The sequence below is a fragment of the Anguilla rostrata genome, chromosome 8 (genome assembly GCF_018555375.3).
Source record: "Anguilla rostrata isolate EN2019 chromosome 8, ASM1855537v3, whole genome shotgun sequence".
Taxonomy (NCBI): domain Eukaryota; kingdom Metazoa; phylum Chordata; class Actinopteri; order Anguilliformes; family Anguillidae; genus Anguilla; species Anguilla rostrata.
This window is the reverse complement of record NC_057940.1, coordinates 26,493,449-26,509,803: the sequence shown is the minus strand read 5'-3', so window position 1 is coordinate 26,509,803 and position 16,355 is coordinate 26,493,449. Positions and strand designations below refer to the sequence as shown.

General features: G+C 42.8%; 1 protein-coding gene across 1 annotated transcript in view; it reads right to left on the bottom strand.

Moving 5' to 3' along the window:
• tcf7l1b (transcription factor 7 like 1b) overlaps positions 1 to 15,480 on the bottom strand; it is a 45,129-nt gene extending 29,649 nt beyond the window's left edge. The window contains exons 1-3 of the mRNA XM_064347414.1: positions 14,388 to 15,480; positions 14,165 to 14,237; positions 13,922 to 14,046 (exon numbers count right to left, since the gene is read on the bottom strand). Coding sequence (XP_064203484.1) covers positions 13,922 to 14,046; positions 14,165 to 14,237; positions 14,388 to 14,573 — 384 coding nt within the window. The 5' untranslated portion in view covers positions 14,574 to 15,480. The remainder of the gene's footprint in view (positions 1 to 13,921; positions 14,047 to 14,164; positions 14,238 to 14,387) is intronic.
• Positions 15,481 to 16,355: the final 875 nt, after the last annotated feature.

Genomic DNA, 16,355 nt, shown 5'->3' with positions numbered 1-16,355 from the left:
CAAGTGCAAATGTGACTGGGAAAGTGTCACATTGACAGACGGAATCAGAAATCGGAAACAAGGTAAGAGTCATTTTGCTTGGACCAGCTGTTAACCTTGGACATTATCAGAATACAGCAAGCAATGAAAAGGTCTCAGAGATAGCTAAACCAATAAAGAAAACACCTGTCAGAAGTTGTCGGAAAAATTGTGCAGATGAATGGCTTCTCACGTTTTGTTCGTTCTCAAACCAGCTTCCGCACTGGCGACTGTGAGTGGCACACACGCATGCACGCACACACAAAAAAAGCTCCCTAATTCGTAAGCACCACTCCGTCATGCATGATTAACAGCTGGCATGTAGGGGTGGAGTGCAGGGCAGTTGACCTCTGACATTCCTGGAAGGGGTCAGGGGTCAGGTATACCTGTGGAAATTCGACTAAAAGGCGAACCACCGTCTCGGATGGCCCCAAATTGACATGCTATGATTCACCTGCACCTGAATACAGCCAGTGAGAATGAGACAAATCTCACCCCCTCCTCCTACCCCACTGGTTTTGAGTTTAGTGAAAGGGAGTACAGAAAGGGCCCACCAGGGCTTGGTGAACTCCAGCCTCCAGGAATCCGAGCTTTGGTGCCCACTCAACCAACTGGCCCTGAACTCCGACCCCTCACCCCCCAGGGGTAAACAAAGCCGAGAGTGACGTCTGAAACGGGGCCGTATCTGGAGAAAGTGTCTGGATGGGGCTCAACTGACCTATTAACTCTGGTGACAAGGTTTACTGCGTTCCCCCCCCCCCCCCGACCCCCTTCTCATTTTCCACAAAGAACAGGCACAAACCGTACATTAAAACAAACGGGCAGATCGGCTAATATCGGGTCAAAGTCTTTAATCTCAGTTATTTGCCAACACTTACACGTTATCCTGAGGCACAGAAAAATTTCAACTAATGAATTGCTTTATCCAGCTGACAGAAGGCATTGTAGTAATTACCTAAACGAGGGCAGAGGAGTTTCTGAAAGAAAGCGCGCTAATACACATTAATCAAGGCCTTGTTCTAAGCCTGGAACAATAAAAGCCATAACGCAGGAGAGGAAGGAGGAGAAATGGCACCAAACGGCAGAACCAGCACAGGAAAGCCGTAAATAAAACCCTCCCAATTTCATACACGTGCATTCGTGTTCATACGCATGCATGTATCTCTGCGCTTTTTCCCCAGAGGACTCGAGTTTCTGAGTCCGCGGGCTTCAACGGACGCCTTGCAGCAAGAGCGCCGGGCGGAGAAGCGAGAGCACCGTAAACAACAACAAAAGGAGAGAAAGAGGAGAGAGAGAGAGCGAGCGAGCGAGTGTGCGGCGCGCGGGTGAATGCGTGTGTGCGCCGTCCGCAGAATGCCTTAAAAAAAACGCAGTAGTATTTAAATCAGGCCGGGGAGGGACACCGGGCGAAAGCATTCTGCAGCTCAGCTGTGCGACTATAAGCCGCTGCCCTGGGGTCTTTGTCCTGCCTTTCAGGCCAGTCTGAGCCACTGAAAGACCCCATTCATGGGCGCCGCTCCCCCTGCCAACACGCCCATACAGCCCCGGTCAACTCGGCCGAGAGCGGCTATAGAGCCTCCCCATTTCACACGAGAATCAGGCCTGCCCCCCAGCCTGCTTCAGGGATTTCCAATGGCAAGCCCTCCCAGCACACGGAAAAGGCCAAACAAAAGGCTTCCACTGCCAACTCTGTATCAGAGAAACTTGATTAGATCAATTTAGAAGCTTCCCCATTTTTTTTTGTGTGTGTGTGGAAAAAGGACAGAGGAGGAGTGGAGCAGGGGGGATGGTAGGCTAGCGTGGTGAGTTGGCAACTTATGCAAGAAGCCCCCTAAACAGTCACGTTTGCGAGGATTTGTTCCATACGCTGAAACTGCATGAGGGATTATCCCAACGCGGCAATGACAGGTATGGAATTTGCCATCCATCAAAGTGTATCTGGCTTTGCTTCCTGTTAACCTCCCCTCCCACCATCCTTCTCCCATTTCATCAACGTGCACAATCTCGACAGCCAAACAAACTTTAAAAAAAGATTTTTAAAATGTTTCTTAGCTACAGCATCTATTCTTTGAGTAATTTTCAACTAGCTTGATTCATATTCTTTATCTTAGTCAAGTGCAAAGAAAGAAAATTTTAAATATAAAAGTATCTTATGCATGAGAAAAACCAAGGGTATCCCATTAAAGGGAAGCCCCAAAAATGTAATATAACTATGATGTTTGCTACAAAAAAAATCTACCTATGTATGAACGCATGCATGCACATGAACCAGAGAACTTTGTATAACTTTAACCTAACCTTAAGTTCACCTTTAGGCATTACAAAACAAATTTTAGTGTTAAGTCATGGCAACCAGAAAAAACTTAATAAAGAATCCTTCCTTACACAAAAAAAAAAAAAAAAATGAGGAACAATGGTTGACTACTGTCTTGTCTGACAAGCTGCATTCATGAAAGCAGGTTAAAAGAAGGACTTGTGCCTGTGCTTTGACCGTAATTCAATCTGACTCACCACAGAACATTGTGACCCTTTAACAAGTACATTTCATTTAGGGAGGTCATCATGAGGTAAGCAAAGATGCTGGAGAAATTGTGGCCACTCGGTGAAGTACAAGCCTCCGGTGACCTCTGGACAACCAAGTCCAAAATAAAGCACCTTTTCTTCCCCCGGACAACCTCAGTCATGTTCTTATATAAACCACCAACTGAGTATATCTGTGGCTTCCCAAAGGTTTTCAGCCATTTAAACAGGCTACTGGTGACTGGCTACTTATCAGAATGGGCTGGTTAAAGATTAAGGTCCTCGAACGGCAGCAAGCACTCACACCATTCCAAGGGAGTGCTCTTTTCTTGGCTCATTACCCCCCTGGCAAAACACAATAACCTCCTTTTGTAAATCTCGAAGAACAACGGTGCACTTTGTCTCAAACCACACAATTCCGCACAATGGCTGGCTTCTTCAGTGACACCTCAAATTAAGAGCCGCAGCGGCCAATGCTGGTTCAGTGAACACACCTTGTTGAAAAGGTAAACCAGCCATCAGAGCAGACGGCCAACATCTTGGTTTCCGAGGTGCGGCTGGGCACTTGTAGTCAACAGCGTCACAGCAGGGGTAATTAACGGAAGCGCATGGGGACACTGATTTCCAGCTCTCTATGGTGAAGGACTGTGCTGCTACACTCCTGGGGACGTGGAGGAAAGAGGCATCGTACCCTTACAGAGACCCACTTTGGTGGAATGAACGGAGCTGATTTACAACTTCAACAAGACGGCCAGCTGTTCCACTCCATCAGCTACACTACAGGAAAGAAACCGCTGCGTTTCCTTACATCGAGGAGGTTGGAAAATCTTGGTATGTACTTATGAGGGTACGAAAGACTAATCCAAATCCCAGTCAGAATGTGAACAAAGTCAATCTGCAGAAAACTGACAGAAACAATACTGGTCACTATGGATCTGCACTACAGTTCCCAGGTGTCTTTTACCACTACCTTGGTTCAATGAAAGCTGGTGAAGCAAATAGTATGAGGCTGAGGCATTTTTAAAATGAATCTCAAAGCGCAATGAAATCTCAAACTCAAAACAGTTTGTTGCAAAGTTTCCATTTGACTTGTAAATGAACAGGCCACGAAGTTCTGCTACACAACAGATGCATTTCTCTGTGGGGGAGGAAAGAAAGACCTAAGATTAGATAAAAAAATAAATAAAAGCCAGCAGAGCCTACAGGTCTGGAAGCTTGCCACCACGGGATAAGAACCGAGGTGAAGAGACGCCCATATCTCCCCCAGTCTGCGCCCCCCGCCCGATCTCCTCCACTCTCGCTCTCCTTCTCCCACCCGACCCCTTCTCCCTTTCCCTCTCTCCCTTTCCCAGCGCCCCATCAACCCAGGAAGCAGTGACGCTAGAGCTTTAACTGAAAACAGCTGTTTGGAATACCAGACTGATGAAACCCTATTTAGTGTTTTTTTTTTTTCTTCTCCCTTTTTTCACCCCACCAACCCCCCAAAAAAACTGCACAATCAGGTTTTATTAACATGGGGGGTGAAGCGTTTAGAGCGCGGCTTTAAGTGAGCTGTTGTTTTTTCTTAAAGTGAAAGAAAAACACTCGGGCGCCCGGCGAGGGCAGCACGCGAGCGCGGAGTCAGAGTGCAGAGGGTGCGCTGTCCTGCCCCACCAGCCCTCATCAATCAGCCACCAGCCTTATCACCTGGGAGCCAGATTGATTACCCCAGCCCCCTCGCACACAAGGGGGCTAAACTTACACGGGGACGGGGGGCTCCAAGCCCAGCTCTGGAGAAACTCAGCAAATGCGCACAGCACCTCGTGGAGGTCAGCCTTCGAGGGGAGGGAAGGGCCAGCTCCAACCCAGCCCCCCGAAACGCGGCCGTCTTCTCAGACCCTGTGTTTGTTTTACGAACGCAGTTTTAACTCGAGAATTCGCCCTCGTTCGGAAGTGCGACTGTTTCTGGTTTAGGAAAGTTACACTTAAAGAACCCTCGTAGCCCTTATGCTGAGTTGAGCCTGTGGCATTTTGAGTTTTCCTTCAGGCTGGAAAGGCAAATATAGAACAGTATGGGGGAAGCGCGACGCCACAGAGGTTTTTCAGAATTCATATCACACGGCTTTTAAAAAAAGGAATCAACTGCCAAAAATACAACAAATAACAAACTTACAGTGGTGAGCTATAACATAAATCACTGGCAACAGAGAAGTGAAACTTGACCAAAGTGAAAACAGTGCCTGTGATACTAGTGCTAAGCTTAAATAAGTAAATCACCCAACCCGCACACACATAGGCCTACTGTTGTAAGAAAACGGAAAGTTCAATTCCGTAAATGATCGGACTGTTCCCATAGCAACATCGGTCTATGGTAATCGAGAAGGAACACCCATCAAATCAGACTTGGACATCTCAAAAAAAAGCTGTAGAATGTTGGGATTGTGCCCAAGATGGGAGGGGCTTGTCATATAGGCTACTTTTTCCTGTATGTAAGAGCCCATTAAAGCAAACCCAAAAATGAACATCCTATACCATAAAATCTTTGCGGTGGCTTCTTTCTTTAAAACAAGGGGAAAACTCCAAAAATGTCAATTTGGCAATGGTGCATTGGGCGCCTTTGAAAAAGAGATTCCTTTCATGGAAAGTATAACACTAATAAATGTAATCATTTCTGAGACAATGTAGAGGGATCCAACAGTCAGTCCTATTTGTGATTTTATAGACACTGTCTACAGTGGTAGGAAAAAGAACCACCTCAGAACATAATACATGGAGTTTCCATTTGATACCCCTGGCTGTATTATCACCAATTAGTAAGAACTAATCAAGACCACACTCTGCAAGGAACATGCGCATTAGGCTATCCCTGGAATATTTGTAAAATTGTCTCCATTTGTAATATGACTAACATTGTAAAAAAAAATGTTCCAATTCTGATTCCACTAAAATGTAAAAGTTCAGTTGAGAGATCTCCAGTTGTCCATTAAAGACCCAAAACCAGTCTGACTTGCTGAGCTGAAATGAGATTCCTGATTTTAGATCATCCCTTTTGTTGTGCTTCACCAGTACTGTGGCACCTCATTCCACAAACCATCTGATGCGGGCCTAGTTAGCAGAAGGCATCGTGCTAAGTTTCTATATGAAAAACCAGTCAAGACCAGTTATGTCCCAGCATAGCATAGCGCAGCTCAGTTCTATCAGTGATAAAGGGGTACAGCAGTGACCTTCACTGTGTGTAGGTGTAGATACAGACGTGCCCCCTCAAATCTCTTCATAAAAGAAAAGGAGTCAATTTTAAAATCTTAAGGCAGAATAAGTACTGCGTCTATTCCTCTGCAAAAGTTCTCATAACCTCCCCCACGTTCGTTTTTGAAAAATAAAGTGCACTACAGCTTGAAAAACAAATTTCGCACTGCTTCCAAGCCAAGCCAGGCACATCTAAAAAGACACATCTTGGATAAACAAATAGATAAAAACACATATACACATATATTCATCTTGGCACTTCAAAGGGATTCATTGATGTCACAGTACGCAGGGAGAGCGGCGGTGGTGGTGGGGGGGGGAGGGGGCATTCATTCCTCAAAGGGTGCCGAGATACCCCTGATGGGCCAGCTCTGGAGGAACGGGCGAGTGCTATAAACAGAATTTCTAATGGCAGACGGGTGGGCTGGTGGGTAGGTGGTGGACTAGCTGGGGGTGGCGGGCGGCATCGACGCCAGCTCCTGCTTTCCGCAGAGACCAAACGGGGAAGGAGAGAACCGAAACTGGCACCATTTCACATACTTTTTTAAAGATGCTACGAACAGAAATACACAAACAGCAAAGCCCTTTCAGGAGATCGGTTTTGCAGTGAAACACCGGCTTCGGTACTTGCCAAAATAGAAGCGGGGCGTTTGCTTTTCACCCCCGGCCCTCCTAAATCTACAGGACAAAGGCGCATGCAAAGACTCTTGCCAAGGCAAAGGTCTTCACATCCAAGATTCTGACCTGGGCACAGGCCTCGCCTTCCTCTCTCCTACTTCCTGTAATACTTCAAACACTTTGTAAGCACGCAAAAAAAACAATCACAACTTTCCATTCCTCTACACTAATCATTTCAAATATTAACTCACAACAAACACATCACACCCAAATGCTCTCCACACACGGCATGCTCTGGAGAACGCAGCACGTCTAATCTGAGGGTAAATACAGAATTTCGGGGTCGATTAAATGAAAAACAAAAACGGGACCGAGTGGGGAAGATGCACCGTTCGGCTATTTTAGCGAGGAAAAATTATTTTCACCGAAAACAGTTCTGCACCTAACCGAGAGCCACAACCGTTCCAACGTTGACTAATCTGTGGGAAGGCGCATCCATCTAGCACCCTTCCCTTCACAAAAGGGCCGATAAATTCATCAGAATTCTGACAGACGCGAGACAATGGCATGCGTTAATCACCTCTGACACCGCCGTCCTCACCCTCATCCATAACCACCATAACTCATAAGGCGAGAGCCAACCGGCAGTTTCTGTGCCACTTTTAACAAAAAAAAAACAATACCGAAGACGAAGGAACAAGACTTGGTTTTGCTCAACAATAACCTTCAGAGCTTTATTCCAGGACAAAGAGCACACTGTGTGCACTGGCACAGTGCATTCCTTGCACACCTCTCCAAGATCCAGTATTTTATTAGAGCTTTTGGTTTTGCGTTTTGTACTCGTCTCTTTTTTTTTAGCCATTCCCTTTCACTTCTTCCATTCACAATGGGTACGGTATAACTTATCACAATTCTATTTGCAATCCAGATGTTACTAGACCTTGACCAACTTGAAAATGCAATCTTAGTGGGGCAAAAAAAAGCACTTCAAATGGATAAACTAAATTAATATGGATTTGTTTGCCCGTACAGAAAAATCCTTTTCATAACATATTAAAACTTGGTTAAAATGTAAAGCCCGTTTACACAAGTCGTTTGTGAAAACACTCGCTCACTGACTTTCAGATTGCCTTCACTGTCTCGCACAGCAGTACCGTTGCTGAAATTAAAGCTCTGGACAATGTTCCTTCTGTGGCAGGGGGGGGGAGAGCTCTGCAAGCACCCCCTCCCTCCCCCCTGCCATCCCTACTCCGACTGCTGAGTGCATGGAAAAGGCTCTGCCTGTTGACAGGACTGCTTTCCCGACCACTGTTTGTTTACGCAAGGAGAGGTCCTTTTATACTGCAGGACAATGCCACTGTTTACTTTGCATTGTCTCCAAAGTCTTAAAATACCGAAACCCAGCAGAAAGAGTGGAAAAACAGTTAAGCGTCAGACAGACGCACACGTATGTGTAACGACTTGACGTGTTCCAACAGCACTGTTGCGTGATCTCCCCCTTGTCCCTGTGCAGATTCCCAGCCCTCTACACAACCTTAGCTCTGGGAGTCAGCGCTCTAATTGGTATTTTGGGTGAGGTCTACTTGTTTGGGTGCCCGTTAAAAGCACTGTTTATAGAGCTTACCTGGGCCCACAGCACAATGCAGGGAGTTACTATCCTAGTTTACCAAAAACTCCGCTCTCTTGATAGGGTCCCATTAAAAAAAGCCACATACATTAAAATGCAGCACGGGTGAACTGTACCTGTTCACTTCTTTCATCACTTAATGGATGTCCACAGACAAGCACACAGTGTGTTAAAATAGCCTTATTTGAATTCTATTCTTTCCTGATCATTTCAAAAAGACACACTAGCGTTACCTATCATCACCGAGCGCACCAAATCTGCAGTCTCTATACAAGCAGATATCACCTCCCCATTCCTCTAGACATCTCTGACAAGTCAAACCCTTTGGCAAATGGGGGATGTTCACTTTCATAGTCAAGGCTAAAAAGGAAGGCTTAAGTCTTCATCCCGCCAATGAGAGCCTGGTGAACAGTCCTCACAAAAGCCAAGACTACACGAAAAAAAGTTCCTCTTGAACTCTCGATGGATTACCCAAGAATTTCAGCACGGAGCAGGCCCTAAATGAATTATGGGAATCCCCTCCCCACCCCCAAAATGCTTTTTTTTCTGTACAAGAACTCCTTTTGCTGAGCTGTTTGTTAGTTCAACTTGAAGTGGGTGTTACCGCCTCATTAAACGTAAACGCAACTTTTACAAGCTGCAATATGAAGTTGTGTATCGCTGCTCTAACACAAATGACCCTCAACATTTCGTTCAGCGAATACTTGTTTACTCTTAGTTGGCCCATTTAAGGATACAATTAAATGTGTTGCAGTTAGGTACAGTTAAACACAACAATACAGATTTAATGGCAACAATACAAAATGCAATGAAATACAGCTTTTTTACGCCATTCAAGGAAAAGCCCCAGGTATCATTAACCGCAGAATCTCTGGACAATGAAAGCTGTCGCTCTTCTGGTGAACACACAATATTACTTTCATGATTCTAGTTTGTTACTCAGCTGATGAAAGGCCAGAAGAAGGTGTTGTCAACGGAAGGGTCCTAGGGACTCTTAATAAAGCTCCACCGGGAGCAGAAACTAATCTCTTTCACTGACAATCAGACATACGCCAAGGTTAGAGTTACATGGAAAATACAGAGTCGGGATCTCGAGCGGAAACTGCCGTCTGCGAGCACACACACTCACACACACTCTCTCACACACACAGACACAGACAGACATGCACAAATACGCACACACTTTCAATGAATTAGTAAACCTCCAATGTCACGGACATACATATTTTTCTAAACTTCCGAATCTCTAGACGTTGTCAGAATGCTTTGCTTTAAAAAAATAAAAAAAGTGGAAAATGCATACGGACACCATCATGTTATAAAAACAGACTTTGCTGGGCACTAATTAAACTGACAAGAGAAAAAAGCCCAGACCCATAGTACACTTAAAGCTAGATTGTGTTTACATTCCTTACTCTGTGCCCACAGGTATTCTAAACATTTCCTGTTTCAATTTTGTTTGTAACAGGACAGTTTATTTTTCTTTTCTTCGTGAAGGAGTTTCAGAAAAATTTTATTGTAAATTTTTTGGCCATTGTGCACTGAGGAAGACAAAGTTTGGCAGGTTTTCCTTTGTTTTCTCCGAAAGGACACATGCATAAGGGGATTGCAACAGAACACAGTTTAAAAAATAATACTGAAACAATTCACCTATTCAAACCTGGGATGCCAAGGTTATCCTCCACTGCAGCTGAAATGTTTATTGCGCGACATAAGTACCATTCTTCTTCGCTAACGGTACAAAATTTACTGCTTGAGAAGGAGTCGGCATCACGCCAGAGGGCCCCAACTTTTATGCCTTTGGATCTTTCAGTGTAGAATGCAACCCCTCGCAACCCCCTCCCCCGCCACTCCACCCCCCAACCAACCCCCATTCATATTCTGTACAGAAACTGTCAAACTCGACAGTCAAGCCATTCTCAACTGTGTAAGGTTATGTGGCCGTTTCGTGGATTAATATCCACTAGGCCAACAAAGACCACCAAAATTGTTTCGTTCACCATCTAATTCAACCCCCCCAGCACATGACATTCTCCAAGCTGGGAAAAACCTTACAGAAATCCTCTCAGTACAGCGCATGTAGCCCAGGGTAAATCATAGCATGCAGCACATTAATAAAAGTCAGCCCTTTTGGCTTCGCTTGCTAGATTCATGGAGAGATCAGGAGTTACGCTGGAGATAACTGTAGAAGGGAAGCTTATTAAAACAAGCCCTACATAAAAAATAAATATTCAGTAAAAAAAATGAATAAAGAAAATAAGTGAATCTTTATCAAGTTTATTCTTTGTTTTTTTTTCTTCCTTGGGTGAAGGTTTTCAGATCTATCTGCTGATTGGGCAAGTATTAGACCTCTACAGTTAAAGAGCACTTACTTTGTAAATAACCAGAGTGTGTGGTAAGCCGCTGTCCTTCTTCTTTTTTATTAACTTATTTTTTTTAATAGGGCACACTGATTGACAGAACAAGGCAATCCATCCAATCATTTGCCTGTTTTTTTCCCTCCCCAGCATCAGCTTTTCTCGACCAAAGGATTTTGGACTGACCAGTTTTATCAACCCTAATATGACTGTCGACAACATAATTTATTTGAATCTATTTTCAACTTTCTACTTCTTCTACGGTTCGACTTTGTTTTGTAACTTATTTTACTCAAACCAAATCCAAACAATGCTAGAGCAGAGAAATCTCTGCTCCACCCAGCTATATGAGAGGTCACTGAGGAAGGCTATGGGACCACGGTGGGGTTCACTGAAATGTTGTTCTTTGCCTCACAAAGATAAAAATCCCCAGTCGTCCTATTCGCCATCATGTTTTCCATGCGTACCTCCAGCAGGAACTACAACAAGAAACTGGACTTGTTTTGGGACTTCCAAATAACTCCGCAATAGGAGGCTCTCAAATCTGACAGCCACAGAAAAAAAGAGTTTTTGATAACACTGACCTTTCGATTATGACACAGAAAAAGAGAGCCAGAGAGATTTAAAAGGGACAGACTATAGTCTACAAAAATAATAGCAATTTTTACGAAAAGCACTGTGACAGGACTGAGAAAGGCTTCTAGCAGACATTCTGTGCAGCAATCTAAATTTGTATCTACAAATTATCTGCAAGTGATTCGAGATGCCACTTCTACAATAGCTATGTGAAAACTACGAACATGCCAAACACATCCATTTGTACGAAAGCTCCTGAGACAGTTGAAATGAAGCGAGTGCATAAATCCAAGCATGCTACTTAAAGGAATTACAGTGTGCTTATTGGCTATCCCCACAAAACACCTATAGCTTAACGAACAAAAGGGGATCCCCACACTGGCATGCACCTTGTGTGCAGAGAGTGGCCATTAAGTTAATGAGCCCCAATGGAGACCTCCAATGAAGCCATCAAGCGTCTGCTCAGAATAACAATGGTGGACTAACGCCTCTCTAATTGAATGGAGGGTATAGGGAGAGAGAGCGAGTTGGTTTGGGCCAGTGGAGAGAGAAAAGCAGAGGTTGGGGGGGGGGGTCATTCTGGTCTCATTTGCTTTTCAGTCTAACGCTTGGCTGGTTCCAATCAAATCACTTGCTTTTTGGGGTGAAAGAGAGGGACAGGGGAATGGAAATGGACTCTAAACAATATAATTCCATTAGCTAGTATTACAAAGAAGTTCCTAAGTTGTATGAAAATAGTGATTCTTAATGCAAGATGGACTAATGTTGTTGGCCATTTTCACCCAATCCAACATTCGATCCACCCAACATACATCAGCACAAATACATTTATTTTTGCAAGTAACAAAGTTCTGTTAAAAGTGGCATTTCAACTGTACAAGGCTCTGTTTTTTCCCCCTGTAAACGCTGAAATCTGAATCTCGCATCAAGGTTCCTTCTACCTTGCCAGTTGTAAGCACATATCCACTCCTTTTTAAATCCCATTAAGAGAGTTCACAGGTGTGCTCAAAAGGGGTGTTAACCTTTCCAATGATGAACATGCAAAAACAACTACACTCATCACAAAGAACATCAGGGGTGGTAAAATTGTTTCTTGTGACTGAAACAAGTAGGATAAAAACAATAGAAGCATGCAATTTCTGTGATATTTCTAACCCTGCTTTAAAGCCCATTTTTATCCAAATAAATATTTCTCAGTTGCTTACATTTCTGTACCACAGCACACAATAATCTGACCAACATTTGCAAAACACAAGTCTCTCTGCTGCAAATCAAACTATTTAGTTTACTTCAGTGTTTTTTTTTTTTTTTTGGTAACGCGCCTTTATTTCAAACAACAAATTGAAACGTTAATTAATTTCAGAAGTATTATCTTATCTCAACTTTAACAAATTATGTGGTTCCATCTACACCCTGTTTCTAGACCTATTGTGCTATTAAAAATTACCACAAGGACTTCACTCAACTAATTCAAGACTATCCAAAATCTACACACAAAAAAACATTTATTATTATTTCCTCTTCTCTACTTAGCAGGGACTTAGATCAAAATAACACATTTTAGGTCATTTTGTGGATCGGCCACATTCATGATTTTCTTTTCAAGATGTTTTGACTCAGGATGTCACATACAGATAATTAAAATAGACAAGAATATCATCCCATCTCCAAAAGCACATCACACTCGTTTAGGCATCATACCCTATCAGTTCCCTATCTCTTAATTTCAAGTGCGTTCCAACAGTCTTAGGGCAGTGGAGCTACTTATAATTTACACAAGTCTATTGACACAGGAAAATAGTTGCCAGTATTTTATTTCTCGTAAGTGTGCTTGTCAGAATATGATTAAAAACAAGGCACTCATATGCAAATAACCTAATCTGCCACTCAAAAATCTCAGGCAAACCATGAGATATTAACTTTCATACAATTTTACATGGATAATGACAATCTTGGCTGCCTTAAAAATGCCTGTACCACATCTTCTGCGGGTCAAATTCGTTAGATTTGTTCACAATCTGCTGTGTAGTTGCTGCAAGTAATACGAAAATGTGCCTGTACTTCGGAGAAGTCTGGCCGCAAGGACACCACAATGTGCGCCAGGCATAGATATTAGAAATAGTCTAATTTTCAAATTGAATAATAAAACCTGACAAAACGAGGGAACTGAAAGACGACATTGCTGCTGAACCTAATAATGTCCGTCTTATCTGGGCGTCTTTCCAACTAAATAGTCGGGTTAGTGGCCCCCTTGTTATCATAATACGCAATTAATTGTGTACACAAGGCAGGGACTCAAATCTCGGGAGTCTGATATTAATATTATAGTGTGTATATGCCCTCTGTATGTCACACAACGGCTCACTTATTGATATACTCACGGAATTAATTTATATAATTTAGTTATGTTGTCAGTTCCATTCCCAATGCCTAACTGAATGTCCACAATAACTGGCATTAATCAAAGCATTTACACAGTTATGCCGTAATGCAAACAATAAATAAAAATATAAATCTTCAATGCTTTGGAATCAGAATACTTCAAGTGTAAAAGCATGAGGTCTCAACAAATCGTGAACTCCGTCCCTTTGGGAATTAAAAATAGAGTAAAGTTTTTAAACTCTACCAAAGTTTTTAAACCAAACCAAATTTCCACCCTTTCTTAGTCGAATGGCGCTCTGCAACAGACCAACCACAATACTTAAATCATCTCCAACAACTTTGAATGATAATGGATGTGTCATAACAGGCTGCTACCTCGGGAAAAAAGACATTCCGAAATGAACAAAGGGCTGGTTACTCCTTAAGAGGCCACTTACAGGGAATATGGCGCTCTACTCTGGTGCTACACTGCCAACTTTTTAGCGCGTGCCTGCAGAGTAGGGTATTTGACAGCGGAGGTAAATATATAGCTCACTGTGTGATTGTATTAGCTGTCAAGATGACAGCATATGCGTGTGGTTTATAAAATATCACTCACCGTTCTGGCGCTGGGGGAAAGAGACCCGTTGGATAGGTAGGGGTTGGTAAGATCTGGGATCATAAGAAACGGATAACCAGGATAATGGGGACTCTTAAAAAAGCCATCTTGCTGTCTTCTTAATGCTTCGGGGAGAAAGGCATGGGAACCAAAGGGGAAAGAGGGAACAACACAGTGAAACAAAGGCAAACAGTGAGGAGAAAGGTAAAACTGCAGCAAATAAGAAATAAACAAAAATATTACCTTCGCTAAAGTAATCCCTGGTTTTCTCGTAACTTTCTGAGTCAGGTCTTGGCTGGGGACGCCTCTCTGCTTGCTGATACGCATAACACGCAAATAAGAAGGGAGCATGGAAAATAAAAGTTTGAATATCGTTGTTAAAATGAAAATTTCACCTTTAGAAGAAGTAAAATAAATGCCATGTCAATAAAAAATGAAATTATGTTACAATGCCAATGATTCTTACCTCAGAATCAGAAGAACTGCTGTTGTTTTCCGACTCGTTCACTAAAGAGGATTTCACATCGTCCAAATCCCTCTCGGCTGAGACGTTTTCGGATATTTTTTCTTCTTGTTCCCCTTCGTCTTTGAAGGAGATCATTTCATCGTTGGCCCCCAAGTCATCTCCACCGCCTCCGTTAAGTTGTGGCATTTTGCAAGTAAAATTATCCTACTATATTTCCCTCGAAAACAATAAAAAACGAGCCAATGCCTGTGTTGTACAATCCACTGGTTTGTTGCTGTTCAACTAAAGGAAATAGTGCTGTCCGCTTTGCTCACACTAGAATAAGCCCAAAACAGTTTTTGTCCGTTCCCACGGTTTCAGATCTTCAGTTTAAAACGCATAATAAAAACATCTCCCACTTTCCACGGCTAAAACATGACAAACTTCCCATTAATCCACCAGATACCTTTCTGTTGCAAATAAATACTGAGTGAAATATAGCATTAACCGAATATAGCAACTTCGTAAAGTACGCGCTGCCCGTCCTCTTGGCAGTTGTGTTTATGCTCCGTCTGGGTCTCGAATAATGCAGCCTCAATCTTCTTCCCTGCAAGTTTCGGAGGTAGCAAACTGCAAAACAAACCACAACGAGCGAAACTCATAAACGATCGCAAATTCATCCCTTAAGATCCATAGATGTGCCTCTGTTTGGATCTCGCTCTACAGGAGATCTAAGTTAGACTAAAAACGAATTCTGAAAGGTTCTGCGCCGTAGCTGCATGCATTGAAAACGCGCACCGGAGATTAAAAAGTTTCTGCGATCAAGTTTCCACCGGATTCCTGTCTGTTGTACGGGAGTTCCTATGCAAGTTTTGTGTTCGAATGATTCGAATCCCCGAAGTAAAGTTAGCGTTCATCAGACAAGCACATGTTCACCGACAGATTTAAAATGGATATCCTATCTATTGGAAATAATGCATGGTTCGAATAAATGTAGGTCTGTCTTTCTCTCTGCATCAGTCGACGAGGAATGTGCAGATATGTTAGTTTGCTTGCTGAAGTGGAAGGAAGAGGGAAGCTTGATTAGAATGCAGAGGAGGAGTTAGTTTGTGCTGAAAACCGACACTTCATTCACCACTAGTAAATGGGGGTATGTTTAAAGGAACAGTTGGAGTTTGGTGTAGGCTATTTGTCGGAGGTGACATTGACATGGAGTTGCACATTAATATATTGCAATGTTCAAACAAATACTTTATCAAAATACGCGAAACTAAAATAGATTAATACGAATGTCACTTGCAAGGCGTTTAGACAGGCTATCGTCTCGAAATTGATTGAAAAGACAGTGACCGTGGATGAATTATGGCGCGGAGTCGAGACCTCTGATCAGAGAACATGGACTGGTAAATTAAATTCGCTTTACGTTTTTAGACAAGTGTTCAACAGCAGCGCATTTCGACGAACTGTTCCTTGGATATTTCAAGGAATTGGTTAATGCAGAATTTTAAAATGGACCTATAGATAAATAATTATTTTAACATGTATGTGTATTCGTAAATGTCACTAGTTAATATTGGTAGCAACGGGTGTGTGCCTTGGCGATATTATTCTGTTATTTTTGTGTGCTTGTTTTCATTGTTGATACTAAGGCACACATAGGCCCATGCAAAATAAGAAAAAAACAGCAGTTGTGCACAATCTAGCCTATATAATGGGAATGTGATTAAATGACCCTTTTGTACAAAGGAACATGGAGAGGTGCAATAGAAACATCCTTTGTGTCCAGCTGGTATTATTATTTTTTGTTTGTTTTGTTGTCTACCAAAGAAGGTGCATCGAGATTATTCACTTTTCATATCTGAAGAAGTAGAATATGACATCATACACGCCTTTTGTTTAGTAGTCGTGTACTTTTAATTTTATAGCATGTAACGAGATGTATTCCTGCAACTTTTACACAAATTTACTGTGAATATCCATTTTAATACG